The sequence below is a fragment of the Nipponia nippon genome, unplaced genomic scaffold (genome assembly GCF_047370975.1).
Source record: "Nipponia nippon isolate SJK-2023a ecotype South Korea unplaced genomic scaffold, ASM4737097v1 scaffold_4, whole genome shotgun sequence".
NCBI lineage: Eukaryota > Metazoa > Chordata > Aves > Pelecaniformes > Threskiornithidae > Nipponia > Nipponia nippon.
Window position 1 is genome coordinate 110,897,198 of NW_028262358.1, and position 23,280 is coordinate 110,920,477.

The window sequence follows — 23,280 nt, forward strand, 5'->3', positions numbered from 1 at the left end:
AGCTGTTTCCTGAATAAAGGCATTAGCACACAATAAATAAGCTAGTTTTTCCATGTCAATCTCACAGCATTTTACATTCCAGAAGAAAAACTTTTTAAGATCAGTAATGATTAAATATTTCAGAAAAAAACCCTGTTCTTGTAAAGTAGACTTTTTAAAGCTCCAAATACAGAGAAGGAAAAAGTTGCTGCCATTTTCATTCACAAACATTCCTAAATATAGCTATAACAGGGAAAATATTATGACATTGAAAACCAGGTTGCGCTCAAGACTCCTTCTGTCATTGTTCCTTACATCTTCATTCAGTATATCCTTTTGCCTAAGGAGCTCATTGATTTTCTGTTGTGATTGTTTGAGATCACAGTCCAACATGGAGCGCTGTTTTTCAGCTTCTAACAACCGATTTTCTACTTTTTGCTTTAAAGCTCTCTCTTCCGAAAGTTTCTTCTCCATTTCTGTGAAGCAAAAGATTTAGGACATCAGTCAGTGTAAACCAGGGGATTTTGGAGGGCGAAGGGAGGAGGAGGTCTATCCCGTATTAACAATAAGCAACATGTTTAACCTTTTAACACTGAAGAGAAAGATTGCTGAAGAGCGATTCACTAAAATTTTCACAGTAAACCCACTCCAAGAGGATGCTTTTGCAAACATTCCTGACTGATAGCTATTTCCTACTTTTGAGTTTCAAGATAACTTCCAGTTTATCTGCACCACATCTGAGATGGATAAAAAGGGTGAATTTTTTAAAATAATCCATCTAAATCTACTGAAGTGTTGCTTTGACTATGATAATTTGAAATCATTTAAAGAGTTGAAGCTGTTTGGGAACCTGATATGCCAAGTGATTCAGCCATTATTACTAAATCATTTGTGCTTCTTTTGAAGATCTGGAAGGACAGGATCTGTAGGTAGCTTTTTAAGTAGCTGCAATAAACATAAGCCATTTAATTCAAAAGTAAGAGCCATCTTCTGGAATTGTTTGGTAGTTATCCCTCTCTCCGAGAGATTTCAATTGTCATGAGATGCACCAGAATATGCACCGTGGCTATGGAAGCCTGGCAAAGGCTTTGCTATTTCTATCTCTATCTGGTCTACATATTGAAATCGTGAAGTTGCTGACATGTATTTTATTTAGGAAGACATGAAGAGGTATGACTACACTGAGTAAGAACACAGATAAGCTCGTAACAAAAATATTTCAAGCAGTTTTAGTAATATAAGTTTAAGAAAAATTAATTCAGAATACACTGGCACAGAAAATAAGTTAGTGGTGTGTGCAATGGAGAACCTGTTTACTCGGAGACTAAAGCAGCGTGTCTTTAACCTAGCAAAGCAAGGACAAAGGGACTATGACTGATTTTTACACTAATTATATTTAAAAAGAACAAGGGAATCAAGGAAAAAAGCCTACACTTAGCCTTCCACTAGCATTAAAAGATTATATTATCTACTTTGTATAATTTACACCTAAGTCCAACTGTGATGTCAAATACGTACCTTTCATGGCTTCGGATTTTGCTTCCTCTATAGACTCATAGATCTTATTTTTGTCTGCTAATCGTGCTTTTGTGGCTTTATGTTCAGCTTCTTCTTGTTCAAGGTTCTGCTGCATAACTTTGAATTTGTATGTCATATCTATTTCCATGTTGCTCTTTTCCTGTTGAAGAAGAAATTACATTGAAATAAAACATTAAATACAGCAGGTTAAAGAAAAAATTTTGGACAACAGTAACATGCTGCTTGGAAGTATGCTAAGAGTATAAGAGACAGCTCAGACTCTAAGGAGCTAACTGAGAACTCATTTCTACAAATGTCTTTCTGCGGATGGCAAAGCGCTCCAGAAATGCACGACATCCCCAGTTGCAAACAATTATAGAATTACTGCCTTAACAGCCAACATTCTGTAATAAGAGTGGCTCAAAGATAAAGTTTACTGAAGAGTTTTTTTCAATGCTTTTGTTTCAATAACGCATTTGTCGAAAAAAATATTAGCAGAAGCTTTTTTATTTTGGCAATATTGACAGTTAAAAAAAAAATCAGGTTAAATGTTACTTCTGCACTGTTAAGCTACATGCTGGAGCACACGTACTTTAGAAGTGTAGCGTATTATGAACTTAAGGGAAATGCTGTCTTTTTTTCCTCACTTCCCATATTGCAAAAACAATAAACAAAAAAATCAAAGAAAGAGAATAAACACTAAAAACAAGGCTTATTTTTTGCATAGATTTTTGTCTCCATGTCTCAAGTAATAAAAGCACAAATTTAAAAATTCCATAAGAACGTAACACCAATGTTCACTTAGAAGTGCCGTTACCTTTTCTAAATCTGTAAGTTTTTCCTGCAGTTGTCTCTTCTCCATTTCCAGTTTAGCTAGTGCACTCTTTCCATTTTTTACTTCTTCTTCCAGGCTAGATATTCGACCTAAAAATGACCAAAACATCAATGAGGCTGGGCAGGGTGTGGAAAAAGAATGTACTGTATCTACTTAAAGATAAAAATTTTCAAATGTAACAGCTTTTAATTCTGATTATTAAGAACATCTCCCTTCAGCGTGATTTTAAAAGTTATCAATAACATTTTACAGATGTTATCACAGATTTTCTCTTAGATGTGTGTCCACACTTAGAGAATATTGTATAGAACGGTACACTGATCTAGTCACAATCTGAAGCTCAAACAACATCATCAAAACCTAATTTTATTTCTGAAACAAGAAGCGAGCTTAACTTCAGAACACTTGTGGGAGTACCTTGTAAATCACTGATTATCTCTGATCCGTGACTTCGATCTCTCCTTTCTGATTCTAGAGCTGACTGAAGATTGAGAAAGTCCTTCTCCAGTTTGAGTTTAGCGTTCTCTAGCAGGCAGTTCTTATCTTGTAGTTCTCGATTATTAGCTTCCAGCTGCTGGATTTGCTTTGTACTTTCTGTCTGGTTCTTCCTTAACCTGGCTGCAGTATCGGACTCTGATCGCAGCAAAGAATTGGCTTCATCCAACTAAGGATTGATAAAAACATACTTCAGAAACAATTAAAATATAACATCTACCATTTCTGCCACAGAATATTAGATTTTATGGATTACAGAAATAAAAAGCAATGTATTTTAAGATTACTTTGGAACACCAAAACATGACAAGAAAAAACAACTTTTAAAACTCCATTACACATTTTAACTCCCTCCACTACTAGTAAAATCTGTAGTTCAAACAGCTATTATTTTAAAATATACATATATAAAGTTGGCATGCCTGTCTTTGTAGTTGATTGATTTTCTCATTGGATATTTGAGAGTTCTGATTCCTCTTTTTTAAATCTTCAAGCTGGTCTTTCAAACTGTTAACTATAAAAAAAAATAATTCAACATTATTAATCACTGTCATGAAAAAGCTTTAATTTGAGCTATAATTAATTTATTTTATCTTTTAAAAACCCACATCAAAACGGAACCCTTCAAGCCTGGCTCAACATACCCTCATTTTCCAAATTGCGTTTCTTATCTGCTTCATGTTCTGCTTTTCTCTGGTATTCTGTATTCTTATGCTGAAGAAGAGCCTTCTCTCTTTCTAACTGTCTGACTGCGCACTCTACATTCTTCCTTGAAGTTATCTGGATATATTGAAAAAAAAAAAAAAAAAAAAAAACCACCACTAATTACATACAGAAGCATGGTACTTAAATGATAAAAAGACAGCTCACGCACTCAGTTTAGTTTGTAACGGAGAAAGACACAGTCCGCTTGCCTGCCGCAAACACAGCGTATCAGAACATGTGGTGAAACCCAGCCCAGGATGACTACGGCCAGGAGCTTTTACAATTTAAAAACTCTTTGATCGTTTGGATTTGATGAATCTGGTAAACCAACCTAGCAGCAACTCAGGACACACAGAAACACACATGTTCTGTAAGGCCTCAGCATGCACCTGGATGAGCACTACATTAAGTTGTACACATCCACTGACAATATGACAAATTTGTAGTTGCGCTAAAGTGCAAAGCTGGGCAAGAAAGAGAGTCCTTTTACTGACACTGTTTGAACAGTGCAAAGAATGGGTTTCCTCTTCTAACAACATTACTCTCAGATCTTCAGTTATTAGAATTGTATATGGATTACTCATATTACGCTGTCCTCCAAATTAAAAACACATTAAAAAATGGGTTCTGGAAACAAATGTGTAGTTGTAGTACGGAAATCACAATGAAAATATTTTAGCAGCGACAACAATTTCATGCTTGTGAATATCAAGAAATCAACTGGTATTACTTGCTATAAATACACAGCTACTCAAAAGTAATTTGCTGTTTCCTAAGGAAAAAAGCCTCACACAAATGTTAAAGTCTTAATTCCAATAAGAAATAACTACGGACTTACCTCTTCATCTAGCTCTTTCACTGTCTTCTCTAAACGAGTATTAGTAGACCTGAAGAAATTTGAAAAATATTTTTAAACCCTGCTGATTATACAGAAATTAGAACGTTTGGATGTGTCTGGCTAATTTTATGGAAGATACTCTATTTTCAGCAATCACATGAAACTTCAAGGACTGGGGAAATCACTCAAACAATAGAGAGATTCTTACGGAGAGTTAAGGCAAAAAAAAGAAAACAGTAGTCACAGGAGTAGCAAGAATTAAGCCAGCAATTTACAGCGAGGTCTGCTTGCAGGGTTGGGAATTCCTAAAGTGGATTAAAATGTTTTTAAGCATTCAAAACCAAAAGGTGCAATAAAACTTCTTTACAAACATATCAAACATATCAAAACAGTCTCACCTGTACTTCTGCTCTAGTTCATCTTTGGCTTGTAATTCGTTACTGAGCTGTTCTTCCAGCTTGCTTAGTTTTTTCTGAAACTGTGTAAAATGTCAAAAAAGCATGGCCCACATATAAAAATGCTGTCACATGAAACAAGTATAATTCAATTAAATAACAAAAAAGGGAAAGCGAGGAAAATGAATTCAACCTTCCACTGTATTATGTTCAAACCATCACCAGAAGGAGACATCTTTACAAGTTATTAATCCTGATGATTTTAAAGATATGGATCCATAGTAACAAAATTTGCTGCAGGCTACATTAAATCTAACCATCACAGAATTACGTGCCACAGATTGTGAGTCATAAAATTTCTACAGGCAAAGAATATTTCACTGGCCCTTTGCAATACTCTTTCTCCGTAGACAGAGACTTTCCACTGGAGCAGAATTTTTGGGATAGTCTTTTCTAAATAAAATTAAAAAATAAAACGGGAGGCACATTACCAAATTGGACAATATTCAGAGAATATTACTAAGCATGCTCAATGACCTCACATAAAGAAGAATTTCTTAGTCTAACACATACAGAAGCTAACAAACACTTTTTTAACTTTGGGAATGCTTTGTTTTGCTTACTCAAATATTTACAAGAAATTGTGAGTCACATACCCAAATATTCATGAAACAAATTATAAATAATAAATTTTGGAATCATCGCATGTCTTCAGGCTTTCAGATGCATTTATTTTCCTCCCTTCCCCCTTCTCCTCTACACTCCAAACATAAAATGTAAAAATGTGGTTTTCTAAAACACTTTATAATTGTTACAATTAGAAGATTCCCAGAACAGGGACACTGAAAAGGACACCAAGACTGGAGATTCATTGCTTGAGAAAATACAAGCGAAAAAAGTTGTCAGAAGTGAAATGCAAAATTTTACCAACTACGTTTACTATCACAACATAAAGCAAATATCATGAATGTGACATTATGTATTTTAAACAGCAGCATTTATTTTTGAAAGGGAAACTAAAACTATTAATCTATTCAGCAATGCCTAAAACTATTCATCTATTCAGCAATGACAGGAAGGAATGGAGTCTAATAAACATTTAAATTTATGCTGGTCAATACAGAATGCGTTTCCTCTACTTATTTTTTAAACTTTGAAAAGGAGTTGTGAGTTTTAAGAAATGTTAACAATATACTATCTACACTTGAATAACATAAATGTTTAAGTAACATAATGAGGAAGTAAGTACATGAAAATTCCATAGCATTCTCCTGTCATCTGCAAATTTAAGTTCAATTGTCCATCTTCAAAAGCTGGATAAACATGCTCCACACACTCACTTCAACCGAGAGCATGATTTAAACATTCCTTTATCACTGCAGGTGACAATTTACTTTTGCAAACTCTGAATAAATCAGTCATGAATCACTCAGGCAAGTGTGGAGCCAAAATTCACAACCTTTCCAAGAGTGATGCTGTTTGTGGCAAACAGAGCCTTACACATTTGTTTTCCAAACAAATTCTAGATGCCAAAAGAATTCGAGAAAAATCTGTATTCGTTCATCTTTATACTATAGTACATTAATGCTTGGGTACAACTGTTTCAAAATACAACTGATTTACTGTTAACAATTTAGTGAATAAACTTTTAAGATATTTCACATTCACACAAATTATGTAGGAATTTTTTTATTCCTTTCATAATTCAAATAATATACTTACCTCCTTGCTGTCCTGTAAATAGAAAGTAACATTTTTACTGAGGACCATTAAAAGACAAAAAGCCTCCCACAAAATTTCTTGAAAACTTATTTTAGACTTTGTCTTTTCTTAACAGACTTAACAAAATTAGTTATTCATATCATTAATACTTACGAAAAAAGGCACTAACCTCATTTTTACTAGATTGCACGGATTCATTTTCTCTGCAAGACTGAGAGGAGTCACTTAGCAACCTGTCAAAAACAAAAACAAATCCCTCCAGCTCTTATTCAAGTTTTCAACAACTCTGGCAACCTTGCCAATCAACGCATTTTAAGCAATTCTCTGAAGTCTTAATTTGTCCTATGCTATTCTCAGAATGAAGCTTGTTTTATTTCAGTGTAAGTGCATCTTTTGGATTTGAATCTTTTCTCAAGTGAAGTGTACCGTATGTTTTCAAATCCATAGCAGCTTAAAATTTTTAATTGATACAATTATTTCTTAACTATTCAACTTGAGTCTTAGCAAGCTATTATCTTGTATAAACTTTATTCTAAAGCTACTAATAAAAAGCCATTTTACAACTAAATTACAAATTATCAGTATTTTAACCCTAAAAGATTTTTAAGAGACTATATAATTTTGCGCATATAAAAATACTGTATTTAATGACAGTCATCAAAATAACCAAAATAGTAGCAAATGATATATTCTACTTAAAACTCTGCATTTTGTATCTTCAAAATTGGACATATATGAATATAATGCAATGAATAAATTACGTATCTAGAGTGAAAAAAAGGATAGGATATAAGAAAAATCTGCAGGTTTATTTCTAAAAATGTATATTAACGTATCACATACAAATTGTCTCTATAGTAGGTAAATCCTATAAAAGGCAGCTGGTTTCCCACGAAGGCTTTGGGGATTGGAAAGGTTTCCACGTCTCCCTTGTCGTCCTCAATGTCATCAAAATTACTGCTATCTATATCACTGCTAAGCTCAGGAACAACAGGAGCAGCAGCTATAAAAAGGGGAAAAAAGATCAACTTCACTCCAAGATTCAGCCACTTACTATATACTCGTATCTCTGTAATGTTAAAAAACCTATAACAGAAGTTGTTCTGCTCATTAAATATGTATTAACCACGCAGCAGATCTGTAAATATTACTGTGAACATTTTTTTCTAGAGAAATCTATTTTTTAGATTAGTTGCCTAATGCATAGAATATTTAATGAACAAAATGTATTTGCTAAGGTAATTACAGTTGGGAATAGCACTCTAAATACAATCATCATTTTAAGAAACTTTAGTAAATAGATGACTTCAGAAGTTACGATCAAGCTCATGATCTGAACTGACACACTTCGTTTTTTTGCCTAAAGCTATCAAGTTCACAACGCCTTAAATGAAAAGCGGTAAAACTGACAAGACCACTGTCAAACTACTGTCTTAACTACAGAAGGTTAAAAAACCAACCAAACAACAAAAAATCCCCAAACAAAACAACAAAAGCCACAAAGAAACAGAACCTAACATGCACTCTTTTTAGTCAGAATTCTAAAACATCCAGTTCTGTTGTTCAAAACAGAAATCTATACATTAAAAGCATGATAAAGGTGAGGATAATTCCAGTAGGAAAAATGTGTATTTGCTAACCCTTACTGTTAAGTTTTTATAATACAAATGATAAATACAGAAGTTTGAGCAAGATTTTTGATAGACAGAAAATACTTAATTTATACAGCTTAAAGTTTTCTTCATTTCTACTATTGCAAATACTGAATAAAAACAGAACTTTAAAGCTAATTTACTTACTCTCTCGAATGTTGTCCCAGTTCCACTGATCACTCTTGAAGAAAGGGTGATGCTTTATTTCTTCTACCCCATTTCTCCCAAGTCGCACATCCCTAAACATAGCAATTAAGCCAAATTCACGTTAGGAAAAACAACACTTGTTTTTTGTTATTTAAATTCTGACTTGCTCATAAGCAGCAAAGAAACTTTCAGTAAAGATTGCCTGTGTTAACCACTTTAATGGTCAAATGAAAAAAAAAATTTAAAACCACCAACCACTGATCTGCAGTTTCTTATGTAAAATGTTCCCTATTTCTTAGAATGCACTCTCCCTGCGACTGCTAAAATGTCCAGATTTTGGAGTCTGCCACGTGGGGAGTAAAGCAAGAAAGAGAGTACTGAGGCAAAAACTAAGAAAAAAGTAAAAACACAAACAAAAACCCAACACCCTCGGGGGAAAAAAAACTGTAGAAGTTCCATGTCTGCCAAACCACATGACAAACCTTAAGACGCAAGTGAAGGAAGGTCTAACTTACTTACTGCACAGAACAGTTATTCAAAGCTGGACTGAAATAAATATTTTAAGAATTCCATCCTCTGCTCCATAACTAACACTGACATATCTTTTGCTGGTATTTGCAGTGAAGTAAATCTTAAGTACAACAAGAAACTTTTAGTTTGACCAGAAGAGTCTCTCTTAAAACTATCTACAAGAACAGGACATGAAAACAATGCGTGTAGAAGAAATAGTAAATCATAGGGTCGATGCTTATTCCTTCTTTAAGTGCTTCAGCAGTGATCACGCATACGGAAAGAAGGCATCTGTTTCAAATAAATTGCTCGAGCACTGTATTAAACAGGAAGACGGACACACGTAGTGGAAGTACACCTCGCCGCATTTACATTATTAAATTCTACTCATATTTTCTCTCTACCCTTCAGCTACTAAGGGTGAAAAACACTGTTAAAGCACATCCTTCCTGAGTAACTGTGATCTTGCGCAATAGAGCAAACAATCTCCCTTTGAATGCAAAAACCATTATAAGGCAATTTTTTTTTGTAATCCCTCATTCTATAAAGGCCAGATGCTCTGCTGTAGCCAAATTCAAGTGACCACAGGAAAGCATAAGAAGGCATCACTGATCCAGAGTTAACTATGGACTTACAGCACTCCTCTTTTAAATCAGAGGAATTGAAGATGATCTCTGCTTTCTGAAACTAAAGGAAACGTAAGTGAACAAGAACAAGCTTACACAGCGTAATATCAATGTGCCTGAGTTCCACAACAGGAGACCTCTAGGATCTATTTATAGCCAAAACAATATCCTTGCTGGTTTGTTAGCTATACTTGTCAATTAATACAACAAAGCAAATGAAAAAAAGTTCAAACATTCTAAGAAAGCTTAAACAAACTAGTAAATACATGCTTATTTTCATAAAAGTACTTGCTTTCATTTGTTTAAGTAACACCCACTTTGACACTGAGCACAATTTGGTCCCTGCCTTGGAGCTTACAAATTACTTTCAACCTTACAGGTTTGTTACTGTATTATACACTGCAATCGGAAGGATTTGTCTGCCGTAAATTGTGTTGTTAACAAGAGCTGTCAGAACTGCTCATAGAAATAAAATACAATACCTGGAAAAAAACACCCCAAAAGAAAAACTAGAGAGCAGGACATTTTGCAGAAGAGATCTGAACAGAGATTAGGAAAAGTAATGGAGGGAATTAATTTTTACAGTGTACATGTGCTAATACCATCCAAAATAAAAACACTGCCAGAGCAATACATGCACTTACCTATCAGTTAAAAAGGCACAGATAAGGTTCTTTGCATGCTTAGAGATTTCCACATCATCCGGGAAATGTAATGAGTTCTTATGATCCATAATTTTACTGTATGTTCCTACTAGCGAGTCTGCATAAAAAGGAGTATCACCTGAAAAAAAATAGTAAATTGACTGTGACTTTGAGTCATGTTCAAGTCATGTAAGTTAAAAAAGACAAAAGATACAAAGAAAAGGCTGCAAGCAGTTTTACCTAAAATAGTCTTTTATTAAAAAAAAAAAAAAATTGGAATGCAGGGTACAAAATAATGTATACTACTAAAAATATTCCTTCCCCAAAATGTAACAAAACTAAACTGTTTTCCATCCTGCATACCACCACCAAAACTTTGCCCAATGAATTACATCTTGTGTTCTACCTGAGGACTATCACTGTGTTGTCTAATTTACGTGATGGGTGACACCCACGTAAATCCCCATCTTTAAGAGCTTCCATGGGTATAACAGACCAAAACTCATTAAAGATTTGCTAACGTGCATTTGTTGGAGGGAATCCACGAAAGACCGTTTCAGAGGCACACAGGTCTACCCTGCCTACCCCTGGAGCTGCCTAAGGCAAGTCAGCTCTGAGCAGGAGCCTTCACATTGTGTTACTGCTCTGTTAAAACCCATATTAATAAATCTTGTTGACTGATAAATTTTATTAGCTTGGGTGCCCTTATTAACATGGGCAGGTGGCTTTTAAAATCATAGACCTTTCTCACCCAAAGGTTTGCAGCATCGGCTTTAGTTCAGTCTAGTTTCTTTGCAAATATCCTTGAGAAAGGCAAAATTGGGACAACTGAAAAAAATCAGTATTGATAAAGGTAACTGATGTTCAAGTTAACTGACAACATTCTGAATATACAAATGGTTCGGGTCAGTAATCAAGAGGCTGCAACTTTTACATAAATCCTTTCTCAAAACTAAGCCACAGGTTTAATAGAGAAGGTGAACAATCAATCGCGTGAGCTAGGCTCTTTCCTCCGCCCTGGTGTGCTGCGTGCAGACGGGGATCACCCAGCAGGGCAGTCAGCATGCTGACTGCATCCTTCCAACACCATACTGAAAATTTCAAAAGCTGAAAAAAATGTACAAACAGACCAATGGACAAAAAACATTCAGCTTTCAAAAGGAACATAAATGCAACAATCCTACCTTTAGCTTCTTTCTGTCATTTTATGGCAAAATAAGAAATTAGTAGTTACCAGCTTGAATCATAGAATCATAGAATCATTAAGGTTGGAAAAGACCCTTAAGATCATTGAGTCCAACCGTTAACCTATCACTGCCAAGTCCATCACTATACCATGTCCTCGAGCACCACATCTATCCGTCCTTTAAATACCTCCAGGGATGGAGACAACCACTTCCCTGGGCAGCCTGTTCCAGTGCCTGACTACCCTTTCGGTGAAGAAGTTCTTCCTAACATCCAATCTGAACTTCGCCTGGTGCAGCTTGAGGCCGCTTCCCCTCATTCTATCGCTTGTTACTTGGGAGAAGAGACCGACCCCCACCTCGCTACAACCTCCTTTCAGGTAGTTGTAGAGAGCAATAAGGTCTCCCCTCAGCCTCCTCTTCTCCAGCCTAAACAACCCCAGCTCCCTCAGCCGCTCCTCATAAGACTTGTGCTCTAGACCCTTCACCAACTTCGTTGCCCTCCTCTGGACACGTTCCAGCACCTCGATGTCCTTCTTGTAGTGAGGGGCCCAAAACTGAACACAGTACTCGAGGTGCGGCCTCACCAGTGCCGAGTACAGGGGCACTATCACCTCCCTGGTCCTGCTGGCCACACTGTTTCTGATACAGGCCAGGATGCCATTGGCCCTCTTGGCCACCTGGGCACACTGCTGGCTTATGTTCAGGTGGCTGTCAACCAACACCTCCAGGTCCTTTTCTGCCAGGCAGCTCTCCAGAATGAAATATCTAGACTTTTAGTAAATTCATTAGGTTGCCATACCAACACATGGGAGGGGGGAATCCCTGATATTTGCTGCTGCCTCCCTCTTTCCAAACCCTCCCCTTCTCAGTTGTCTCCGGTCTCAGAAGCAGCTTTAACCTAGGCCACACCTCAAAACTACCCTAAGCCACCAAACTAAAGTAGCGTTAGGCTTCATCCTCTGACCAACATTTTAGCTTTTAGTTAAGTGCACAATAAAAAGTAGTACCGTTTTCATTAGTACGGTCTCTTTACCAAAACCAGAACAACAGAACGCTTTCTATGCTTTCTTCAGACCATAGACAGAAACTGATATGTAAACACAAACAAAATAGATACTTTCCACCAGTGTGTGGGAGATGGAGAAGCCGAGTAAGATTAGCAAGAGAAAACCAAGTATGAAAGGCCACAAAGGCTTTTAAAAGCAATTGTTGTTAATGGGATCTTGAAACTGATAAGGCTATTTAAGAATGGAAATGATAACGCTAACATTGTTTTATGTTACAGGTTGTTGAGGGTGAAAAAGAAGAAATCTTCAATAGTCAAAATACTGTGGGATAATAAAGGGATAAGGGTTTAATCAAAGGTCAGAGTTAACCTGTATCAAATACTCCAAACCATTTTATCAGTGCCTGTTTCTTAACAATATGTATGTGGGAGTAGAAGATCTGTCTTGAATAGTAACATTATTCCTAGTTCAAAACAAAAGGACCAGAAAAGCGACATCATTATTGAAGAGAAACTGCATGTTTTTCTAGACACTTTGTCAAATGAATTTGACCTGAGCCTCAAATACTGTGTTTGTAATCAAGGTCATCAAAGTCTGCGGTCAGAGAGAAAATCCAATCAGGATCAGAATAGGACGATTTGAGAACAACAAATAAAAAAACTACAGGGCATAACCAGGCCCTGTAATTGTAATTACCAATATAAAGGTGAAGCAGGTTTTAACATTTCAAGACGACTGCATAGACAGAAAATCACATATCCATTTCAGAGGAAGAAAGAGGCTCAGATTAAAAAAAAAAAAACACAAAAAACCCCCCAAAAAACCAGCAGGAAGAAGGCTTCACGAAAAGCACAAAGAAAGAAGATAAGAATTCAGCTGACAGGGTACAGTGTTAATCACACGTAGGATTATGGCATGGCTAAAACCAAAACAGAAACAAAACTGTTACTTCACTCCCATCAGAAAAAGTTGTCTGAAAAATCACAGAGTTAATGAAGGTGAAGTTTCCAGTCTAGAGTATATACAAGAAAAAAAATTACGTTCAGTACTAAAGAAAAAAGAAAAAAAAAGTAGTAAAAATAGCATAGCTTCAAATATTACAGTAAGACATACTTTGGGAGGAAAAATACATGAGACCTATGAAATATTAGAAACTTTCTAACACAGCTCCAAACTCTAGGAATAACTACACCAAATAAAGCCCTTAAGCTTAGCAACCCATACTGAAACCTCAGACTAAAACCAGTGTGTTGTACTGAAATGTAGATGGATTTTTGTCCTAATCGGGTATAGGCTTCCTCATATAATCTAGCTCCTGCAAAAACTGTACCTCTCCACTTTCACTTTAAAAAAAAGTTTTCATTAGAAGGATAAAAAGGGGAAAACCCTCCATCTCGGATACAAGTGGGAAAAAAAAAAAAAGAGGCTCTGAGAACACATTCTGGACAGCTATGTCCAGTATTTTAGTAACTGAACAATTTTATTTATTGCTAAAATTGTTTATGAGACACTATTAATTATAAAACACACTTTTTCTAAGTCAAAATGCCTTAATTCTGAAAGACAGAGAGATTGTAATAGCATCGTATATACAAATGTCTTTCCTGGCTCAGGATACCAGAAACATCAGATCTGCAATATTCCCACAACATGCTGATCTGGATTTCTAATAATTATACGCTCAATTCCATCCTTCTGTAATCAGTATTTTGCTACTAGACTATAATACTGATCATCACTGTATTTCAAGATGCAGATGACTCATCTCCTTAACAGATTATATTCTATGTTCGTTGCCATAGCAGTCCGGTATATTTTACTGGAAAATCCTGACTCAAGATAAAAGAAAGAATCAAGCCATACTTCCACAGTCATTTTGACCTAACAGAAGCCATTGCTGGGCGGGGGGCGAAGGGGGGTGGTGCAGGAACAAAAGGAAAAAAGGAAGAAAGGGTAAAAAAAAAAAAAAAAAAAAAGAAGAGAAGACAACAACAAAAAAGGGCAGTCCTGCCCTTCCGCCTCCTTTCCCATCTCTGCATCCCTACAAACTCAATATTACCCCTGAGGTGGCACAAACGTTCATGAAATGATGAGGTAGCTGACCCCAGTTAAAACTATTCTAAGACTTAGTTTTAAGCTGAACCAAGTCGGGGAACTAATCACTGAGCAAGCACACAAACAGCTGGCGCAGCGTAAGAGTGACAGAGAGCAAAGAGAACAGGAATGGAGCAACAGCATCAGCCAAAGTCAGACGCTGTTAGATAGCGAGGTACAGCCAGCCCCCTTGCAGCAAAGTACAGCTACAGGCACAGCAAAGACTCAATGATAACCTCATTAGCAGAAGCAATCACTACTTACCAACTAGCATCTCGAAAAGGAAAACTCCTACAGACCACCAGTCACATTCCCGTCCGTAATAACCATCACCCCCTTGCGATTTCAGAACTTCGGGTGATATGTAGTCGGGGGTTCCCACAGCTGTATCGCAGCGCACCATACCTGTCTGTGCAACAGTAAGAATTCAAACAGCTGAATTAAAAATACTTCTGAGTCTTTAAACAATTAGTCTATTAGTAGACCAGAAAAACACAAAAAATATAGCCCAAAATATTTGGTTTGAGGAATGTGTTTGAAAGTCTCTATTTTTTACTCCAGAAGCAATATGGACTGAAATGACAATTCCTGATAACGTGCTCTCTCCTTCTACTCCATAGCAGTTTTTCGTGATTACATCTTTCAAAAATTGACCAATTTTATTATTTTTACCATTGGTTTCAATATGAAGCTACACACCATATTGGACTGCTCCTTACCTCACTGAATTCAGGGACAAACTTCAGAGTAATTTTGACGAGCTATAAGTTCTAGGCCCTACATAGCAGATACACAACAGTTTTGTCTAATTCAGACAATAAATCAACTTACAGGTAAATTTTTATAGTCACACCTTGTTTTTTACTTAAAGAAAGGAAAAAAATAAAAGGAAAAGCTATTTTTAAATAACAGCAAAGCTTTTTTTTCCTTAAAAAAAAAAAAGTTATTTTGTTAACATATTAAAACAGTTGTATTAATGAAATGATTCTTCATCCTCTTTGTTTCACACCAAGAGACTAAAAATGCAGGGACTAAATGACGCAGAAGCATCATCAGATCTGCCAGCATGCTGGTTACAAGCCTTGCTTCCTTTAATCAAATTCACGGCCTTCATTCTAGAGAGACCAGATGGATGAATGAAATTAAATCCTGGATGAAGTTAGAGAAGTATCAAAAATACACTCATCTTTTATTCTGTCTCTCAACCTCAAATCTTTTCTAAATTATCTTACAAAGTTCTTCGTGCATTTTGCTGTCAGCTTTGGCTGAATACGAATACAGAGTATTAGCAGCAACAACTAAAGTCAAAATACATATTTGAAGAAAGGAAGAGAAACATTTTGCTTTGGGAGCTGTATTGGCATGTAAAAATTAGAGACCAAATTACAATATTTCTTTTCACACACAATATGAAGTGCCAAAAACTAAACCAGAATCCTGGAAAGTCATGAACTGGCAGGCAAAAACTAAAGTGATGACTAAGTACTGCAGAGACCTAAGGAGTACTTCCAATGTCCTCCTGGCAAATGCCTATCATCCTCTACAACTCCATGCTGAAACTAAAACCTGAAGGAAGCTTTAACTTCTCAGTTCCAGAATGATGAGTGGGTTAACTTCTGCTTTCTGTACTATGAACCAGATAGCGCATAGCTTGATAATCCTGGAATAGGAAAATGAAGTTAACTCTTTTCAGAAGACCTAATGCATTCTTTGTACAAAGAATACAGATGAACACTTTTTAACACTGGGAAATAAAGTAATGCTCAAAGGCTCCAGAAATCTAAAGCTGAGAACATTCAAAAATGGATCTGGCACATGGCAGGAACCACGATTTGATCATCCTGCTTGTAACAGCACTCTGTGCACAAACCTACAGGTCTTCTCTGAAGCTTAAGCCTCTCTTTGCTTTGAGCACTGGAGGAATTGCTCTGGGCTCACGTGATTCTGCTGTGCGTAGGACTGTGGCATCTTAATGAGGCCTCCAGCACTGGTGCATGTCTATCTCTTCCTTAGCCAAATGCCAAATTACAACAAGGGAAAGTCTCAGTCTTCACACAGTGAAGGCACCTGAATCCCTCCCTGGGTAAGAAGGTTCTTTAAAAACAAAGTCACTGAAAGAGTTCTGAAAGATTTCTCTGCAGACCTCAGCTTCAGTCACAGCCTCATCACCTCGACACCTAAGCACTTCATAACACCCCATTTCCCATTCCTCTATAATTAATATACCAAAACAGGAACACTTTTTAATATGCTATACATGTCGATATTTTATGAAGTCTTATGCAAAGAAAGCAAAGGTTGTGCTAAAAAAAGGCCAGCCCTACCCAAGTCTGATGGCTGGTATTTAGCAACAAGAAAGCTTCTTTCCAATGACTTTACAGATGCTAAAGAACTCCAGGTAACAACGCCTTAAGTTTTCAGACAAGATGTCAAGGAATTGAACAGTAAAACAAAAAATATTTCTACAGATAAAAGGGCCCCGTGTGCTAACATCAGTTTTCAATGGACTGTATCGCTCTGAAGCACGTGGAGTTGGTTGCACTTACTCCCCATAAAACTCCCTACTTTCTGTCTTAGGAACAAATCTAAAAATGCATTCACAGAATCACAGAACAGCCCAGGCTGGAAGGGACCTTGAAATATCATCTGACCCAAGCTGCTGTGGCAAAGGGAGCCTAGATGAGATGATCTAGCACCCTGTCCAATCACATCTTGAAAACCTCCAGCGACAGAGATTCTATCACCTCCCTGGGGAGGCTGGTCCATTATCACCTGAATATAATATTCCCAGATTTCTGTTCCTCTCGTTTACACACTGGTTCTTTCAAAGAACTTGGGTGTTGCTCTGTATGTATTTTTAAGTACTGGATACTCTTAATACCACAGTCAGATTAGCTTCTATGATCTCTGGCATCAAAGCCAAATAAACAGGGAAGTCCTCTCTGTGCAGTATATGGCATCTTGACAGTCCCTACATTCTGCACGATGACTTCTGCCTTCTGTACTTCAGCATTTGAAGAGATCTAAATGGTGCTGTTTTCTCTGGACAAAGTGTTACTCCTGTGTTTCAAATACTAAGCCTCTGTTTTACACCAGAGTAGCACACTTACTATAGCAGCTCTCATACAAAGCTTCTTTTTGGGAGTCTCGGGCCAGTGTTTCACCTGAGACTTTTCTCATCACCTCCAAAGATCAAGGTGGACCTTGGAACTCGATCTCAAGGGAGGCTCCTGCAGCTACGAGAGATATGCAGTGCAGAATTTTAAAAAAGGCTGTCCACAAGACATAGCATGTTTTCATAGCTTATGACAACTTGGTGATGAGACTGTAGTGTTTCCTAGCATCGTTCAGAATTACTAAATTGCTGAAGACAAAGCAGTTCAGTTTTCATCCTCAGGGGGACCTCCATCAGAGCTGAATGACTCACTGTCTTGGACCAAGGCTGAGAATCACAGAGGAGTTTGGGTTGGAAGGGACCTTTAAAGATCATCTATTCCAACCCCCCTGCAATAAGCAGGGACATCTTCAACTAGATCAGGTTGCTCAGAGCCCCGTCCAACCTGACCTTGAACTTTTCCAGGGATGGGGCATTCACAGTCACTCTGGGCAACCTGTTCCAGTGTTTCACCACCCTCACTGTAAAAAATTTCTTCCTCATATCTAGTCTAAATCTACCCTCTTTTAGTTTAAAACCATTACCTCTTGTCCTATTGCAGCAGGCCTTGCTAAAAAGTCTGTCCCCACCTTTCTTATAAGCCCCCTTTAAGTATTGAAAGGCCACAATAAGGTCTCCCCACAGCCTCTTCTCCAGGCTGAACAACCCCAGCTCTCTCAGCCTTTCCTCACAGGAGAGGTGTTCCAGCCCTCTCATCATTTTCGTGGCCCTCCTCTGGACCCGCTCCAACAAGTCCACGTCTCTCCTGTGCTGAGGACTCCAGAGCTGGACACAGGACTCCAGGTGGGGTCTCACCAGAGCAGAGTAGATGGGCAGAATCACCTCCCTCGACCTGCTGGTCACGCTTCTTTTGATGCAGCCCAGGGTACAGTTGGCCTTCTGGGCTGCGAGTGCACATTGCTGGCTCATGTCCAGCTTTTCATCCACCAGGACCCCCAAGTCCTTCTCCTCAGGGCTGCTCTCAATCCCTTCATCCCCCAGCCTGTATTGACATCAGGGGTTGCCCCGACCCAGGTGCAGGACCTTGCACCTGGCCTTGTTGAACTTCATGAGGTTCAAACAGGCCCATTTCTCCAGCTTGTCCAGGTCCCTCTGGATGGCATCCCATCCCTCAGGTGTGTCAACCGCACCACTCACAGCTTGGTGCGGTCTGCAAACTTGCTGAGGGTGTACTCAATCCTGCTGTCTGTGTCACTGATGAAGATATTAAACAATACTGGTCCCAATATGGACCCCTGAGGGACACCACTTGTCGCTGATCTCCATCTGGACATTGAGCCGTTGACCACTACGCTCTGGATGCAACCATCCAAACAATTCCTCACCCACCGAATCTGGCTTTCGCTCCCTCACGAAGTTCTTTTCAGTAAACAAGAGCTGGAGAGTGCTTGTACGGAAACATTAGGATAGCTCAGATCAGGTGTTAACACCGCACCCGGGCTTGCGCAGCGTGCTGCGGGCAATGACCTGAAGCAAGAAGTATCCAGCAGTCTTGGACGAGCTTCAATGAGAAATAAGTTGAGTTCTAAAAAGAGGAACACATTCCTTCTTTCAGCTAAACTGCCTGAGCTGAGGCGATAATCCCAAATGGTAAACATACCCTCTTTCAGCCACATCTCTTTTCAACAGATATCCTCTAAACCTGAGCTCTTCTAAAAGCTCAGTTAGCACAAGACAGCATTATGTACTGAGCCAGGCAGCACTAGCAGTTCCTGGCTCTACAATACCTACTGAAGCCAACCATGCTACTGTCTAGTTTCTTACAGTAAACCTGAACATTAGAGTCTGGTGAAACCTGCCCTGGGCTACTTTATCATACCTAAATACCAAAAGGGAACTACAATTCCTACTAAACCTTTGAGGCCAACTCTATTCTTTATTCAATTATAGAAATACTCACCTTGTTGCAGATTTAAAAAAAAGGCAAAAAATCAAAAAAACCCACAAACCCCAAAACCATCACAACTGAGTTACATAAACATGCCTGTTCCTTTTATGTTGGAAAAGATCACTAAAACACTCAGCAATTCTTTTCACATAGCGGTAAGGAGGAATTCTGCTGCAAGTGTCTGGACTGGCCTGGAAGACTTAAGAGGACACTGAATTCAATTCCACAGCAAAGGTCAAAAAAGTCTCTCACCAAATTGCCGCAGAATTTTCCTGGGCTCTCAACAGCATAAGGAAGATGCTAATGTGCACAACTGCTGAAAGAACTCCAAATCCGAAAAAATAAGTAAGTACTGGGTAAGCATATATTTTCTAGAAATCATCCTGCCAACACCAATATTATTTACACAGCTGGGATGTGTTCATGTTTTGTAAGAAGTAGCATGCGATTTGGAGACAATCCAGAACCTCTCAACTTCTAAAGCTTCCTGTATAAAAAATTTTCATCATTCCACTGAGTCTGAGAAACATGAGGAACTTAAAATGTAATCTGTTAAAAAATTAACTTCTTTAGGAGATCACTGATTCATTGATGATGCCCAGTCCAAACTGGAGCTCACTGTAACTCTTTATGAGAAATGCGCATGCACTTCTCACATTTATAATATGATCAACCACATTTTAGTATTCCATTCTTTTAACAATAACAATGAAAAAGAAAGAAGGAAAAAAAGGCTTAGGTTCACCATTTCTGGGATCCCTAAAATAGCATAAGGGATCACCCTTTTTTTTGTAGATTTATATTATGAACTTTCTGGTACTTTTTTAATTGTCTCTTCTGATGAACATCAGATTCCCTTAAGATCTACAGCCTATTAGCTCAAAACCAAGATTCATTTTTTAAGGACTAAATTCAGAGATCAAGTACTATTGTTTTTTTTATTAAAGTAAATGCTGTCCCCTAAAATGTAGGCAAGTGAATCACCAAAGTGGAGGTAAACAATCTATCTGCCTTTAGAGTAACAACTACAATATCAACAAAACTAGACTACAGAACCTCAATAAACAGCTGTAGTTGTTCAGTGAAGTTAATATGTTGTCACAGGAAAGAAAAACCCTAACCAGAGACAGTACGCCTAGATACAGCTGAAGAGACATTAAGTTAATGATGCAAATGCAAATTAAGTAGATTGCAGAGATTATATCAAGCACCACCTAAACAATACAGGGAAAAAAAAATAATCTAACACATTAAAGCAAATAAGCTTAAAAGGATCACCCTTGCGCCAATACTAATACCGAAACCTTTCAAAAGCCAGACAATTCATAACACACATTCATACACTGTTTTTTTAGAATGTGTCACAATTTTTCACAGGACGAATATATTGTGTAAATTACAGCATAACATTGTTTGTCAGGGAAGATTTTAAAAGTGCAAACTACAAAAGGTAGCTTTATTTTTAAGTCTCCCTTAATAAGATAAAGTATTAAATCCTGTTAAAAATAAAATATTCTTATACAATCCCATTAGAAAACTGTGTATTTGGCTATATATGGTAAAATCTGGACAATTAAAACATACGTCTTGACAAATAGCTAACATAAATTTTAATCAATGTATCACATACTACTGCTGCCTTACTGTGACCTCATTTTAATGACCGCTAGAGGATGCTATGAGAACAATTAGACAGAGTAAAAAAAAAAAAATAGAGACTGTATCTTGCCTGTAAAATAATTTCATTTACAGAAATATGTCAGTTTATGAACTCTTCCAAGGTTACTAATGTTGAAACTAGGAGTTGTCTCATAAGCTTTTCAGACATTTGGCAAAAATTGAACCTCAGAAATTCATAAACATGCATGCTTTCAAAAATAACAAAAAGCAAGTTTACATCCTTCTTCCGTGTGCCAGATCAGTTTATTATAGACAAGGTTACACTATTTAAAGTATCCTTGTATTTAAAACTAGGAGACAAGGAACAGCTTTCCAACCAAGTGGGACATTTGATTAATATTCCTTTGGGTATATTATATTACATTCACAAGAAAACAACCTTAGAGTTACAGTTTTGTAGATGATGAATTATTCAGTTGCATACTTACTTCGTCCATTTTCATGCAAGTGCCAAAATCTGCCAGCTTCAGATGCCCATATTTATCTAAAAGCATATTGTCAGGCTTCACATCTCTGTGTATCAAGCCCATGGAGTGAATTGCATCAAGAGCAAGAACAACTTCGGCTGTATAGAACTTGGCCCATTTCTCAGGCACATCGTAATTGCTCATAAGGTTTACAAGATCTCCACCTGGCATGTATTCCATTACCATGTACAAGTATTTGTCATCTTGAAAGGCACAAAATAGCTGCAATATTAAAAAAAAGGAAGAGAAAAAAAGCACAATTACTTTTCAGAGACAGCTAGGAAAAAGAATAAAGCACTTCATCTTGAAGTTTCATTAAACCTGAGCATATGTTTTCAAGATTGATGTAAAGTAGCTTTATTTTTTATACTCGGATAATCTGGATTTTCTATTAATTATGACAGTACCTTGAAATCTATTGAACTTCAAAATCCCCTCATTTTCATTTTTAAGAAAGTGAAAAAGATATCCTGATTATTTTAGTAGTGTGAGCTTCTGTATATCCATGTTTCTTGGCATTAAAAAGTATCACTGAGTCAAAATGCAAAATACCAAATCTGAGAAAGGGAGCATCATGTATTGATTTGAAAATAGCTCAACAATGAATAGCATCTTAGACCATTTCTAAATGTAGTATATTATAAATCTCCTTATCTCTGTACCTATTTACAAAAACACTTGTCACTACTGATTTTGTCCTAAATCAACACATATATTGAAATAAGAAAGAAAAAAAAATGTTCCTGAGGACAACTGTAACACAATACAAAGAAATTATCCTTAACAATAAAATAACGGTCTGGTACAGGTTGCAGCTAGTATGTTTCCTACTGGCATGATAGTGAAAGTAAGTTCAGTCTCTTTAAAATGCATTTCAGACCTAGAGTGCTGAAGTTTTAGAGATTTCACCCAGTGATGACCAGGTCTGAAAATGGACCAAATCAGTAAAAAGCATTACTATTAAATGTTCCATGAGCAGTGTGAAAAAGTCTCTGAAAGTCTCTCACCTTATTTCTCAGGGAATACTGCTCCTTTACCTTGAAAACTAAAACTACTCACATCTTTGAGCTACCCACACAAAATTCAAAAGCAACTGAAAAAGAGGATGTGTGGAAAGGAGGAAATCAAAAACAGGGAGTTTGTGGAGGATGAGGAACCGTGAAAGGCAGGAACGTTATTAATGAGATTTGACCTTTAGATTAAAATTTATTGTATATTAGTGACAGAAGACCTATATTATAAATACATATTTTAATACATATATATTGCACTGTATTTTTTTTTTCACAAATGGATAGTATATACAATATATAATATGATAATGCATTTGGTCATTAAAATCTAAATTAAATTTCAAAATAGTGCCTGTATTCTCATATGTAAAGATATCAATATAACACAACAATAAATAACAACACTATGCCTTTATACAGCACTTTCGTTATTGCCCTCAAGGGATTTCATTTAAAAAAAAAAAAAATCTAGGGCTCTGGTTTCACTTGTTTTTCACGTAAAAAAGAAGGCACAGAGAAGCAGTGTGATGTGTCCCAGTTTCTAGCTCAGAACAGGACCTACATTTTCTTAAAACCAGCTCGATGTCCTATCCCACTGGACCACATTATCTAAATATATCACAGTAGTACACTTCATCATAGAAGGCACAATTGCAACTACACTTTAATTCATTTGCTATTTACAAATGCACACACATTTATA

General features: G+C 37.0%; 1 protein-coding gene across 2 annotated transcripts in view; it reads right to left on the bottom strand.

The window, feature by feature from the left end:
- ROCK2 (Rho associated coiled-coil containing protein kinase 2) overlaps positions 1 to 23,280 on the bottom strand; it is a 113,300-nt gene that overhangs the window by 26,996 nt on the left and 63,024 nt on the right. For both annotated transcript variants that reach the window (XM_087773738.1, XM_087773739.1), the window contains exons 5-18: positions 21,526 to 21,786; positions 14,619 to 14,763; positions 10,067 to 10,205; positions 8,287 to 8,378; positions 7,331 to 7,490; positions 6,657 to 6,720; positions 4,769 to 4,848; positions 4,371 to 4,419; positions 3,472 to 3,607; positions 3,250 to 3,341; positions 2,750 to 2,996; positions 2,315 to 2,421; positions 1,498 to 1,657; positions 295 to 455 (exon numbers count right to left, since the gene is read on the bottom strand). In XM_087773738.1, the coding sequence (XP_087629864.1) occupies positions 295 to 455; positions 1,498 to 1,657; positions 2,315 to 2,421; positions 2,750 to 2,996; positions 3,250 to 3,341; positions 3,472 to 3,607; positions 4,371 to 4,419; positions 4,769 to 4,848; positions 6,657 to 6,720; positions 7,331 to 7,490; positions 8,287 to 8,378; positions 10,067 to 10,205; positions 14,619 to 14,763; positions 21,526 to 21,786 (1,893 nt within the window). The remainder of the gene's footprint in view (positions 1 to 294; positions 456 to 1,497; positions 1,658 to 2,314; positions 2,422 to 2,749; positions 2,997 to 3,249; positions 3,342 to 3,471; positions 3,608 to 4,370; positions 4,420 to 4,768; positions 4,849 to 6,656; positions 6,721 to 7,330; positions 7,491 to 8,286; positions 8,379 to 10,066; positions 10,206 to 14,618; positions 14,764 to 21,525; positions 21,787 to 23,280) is intronic.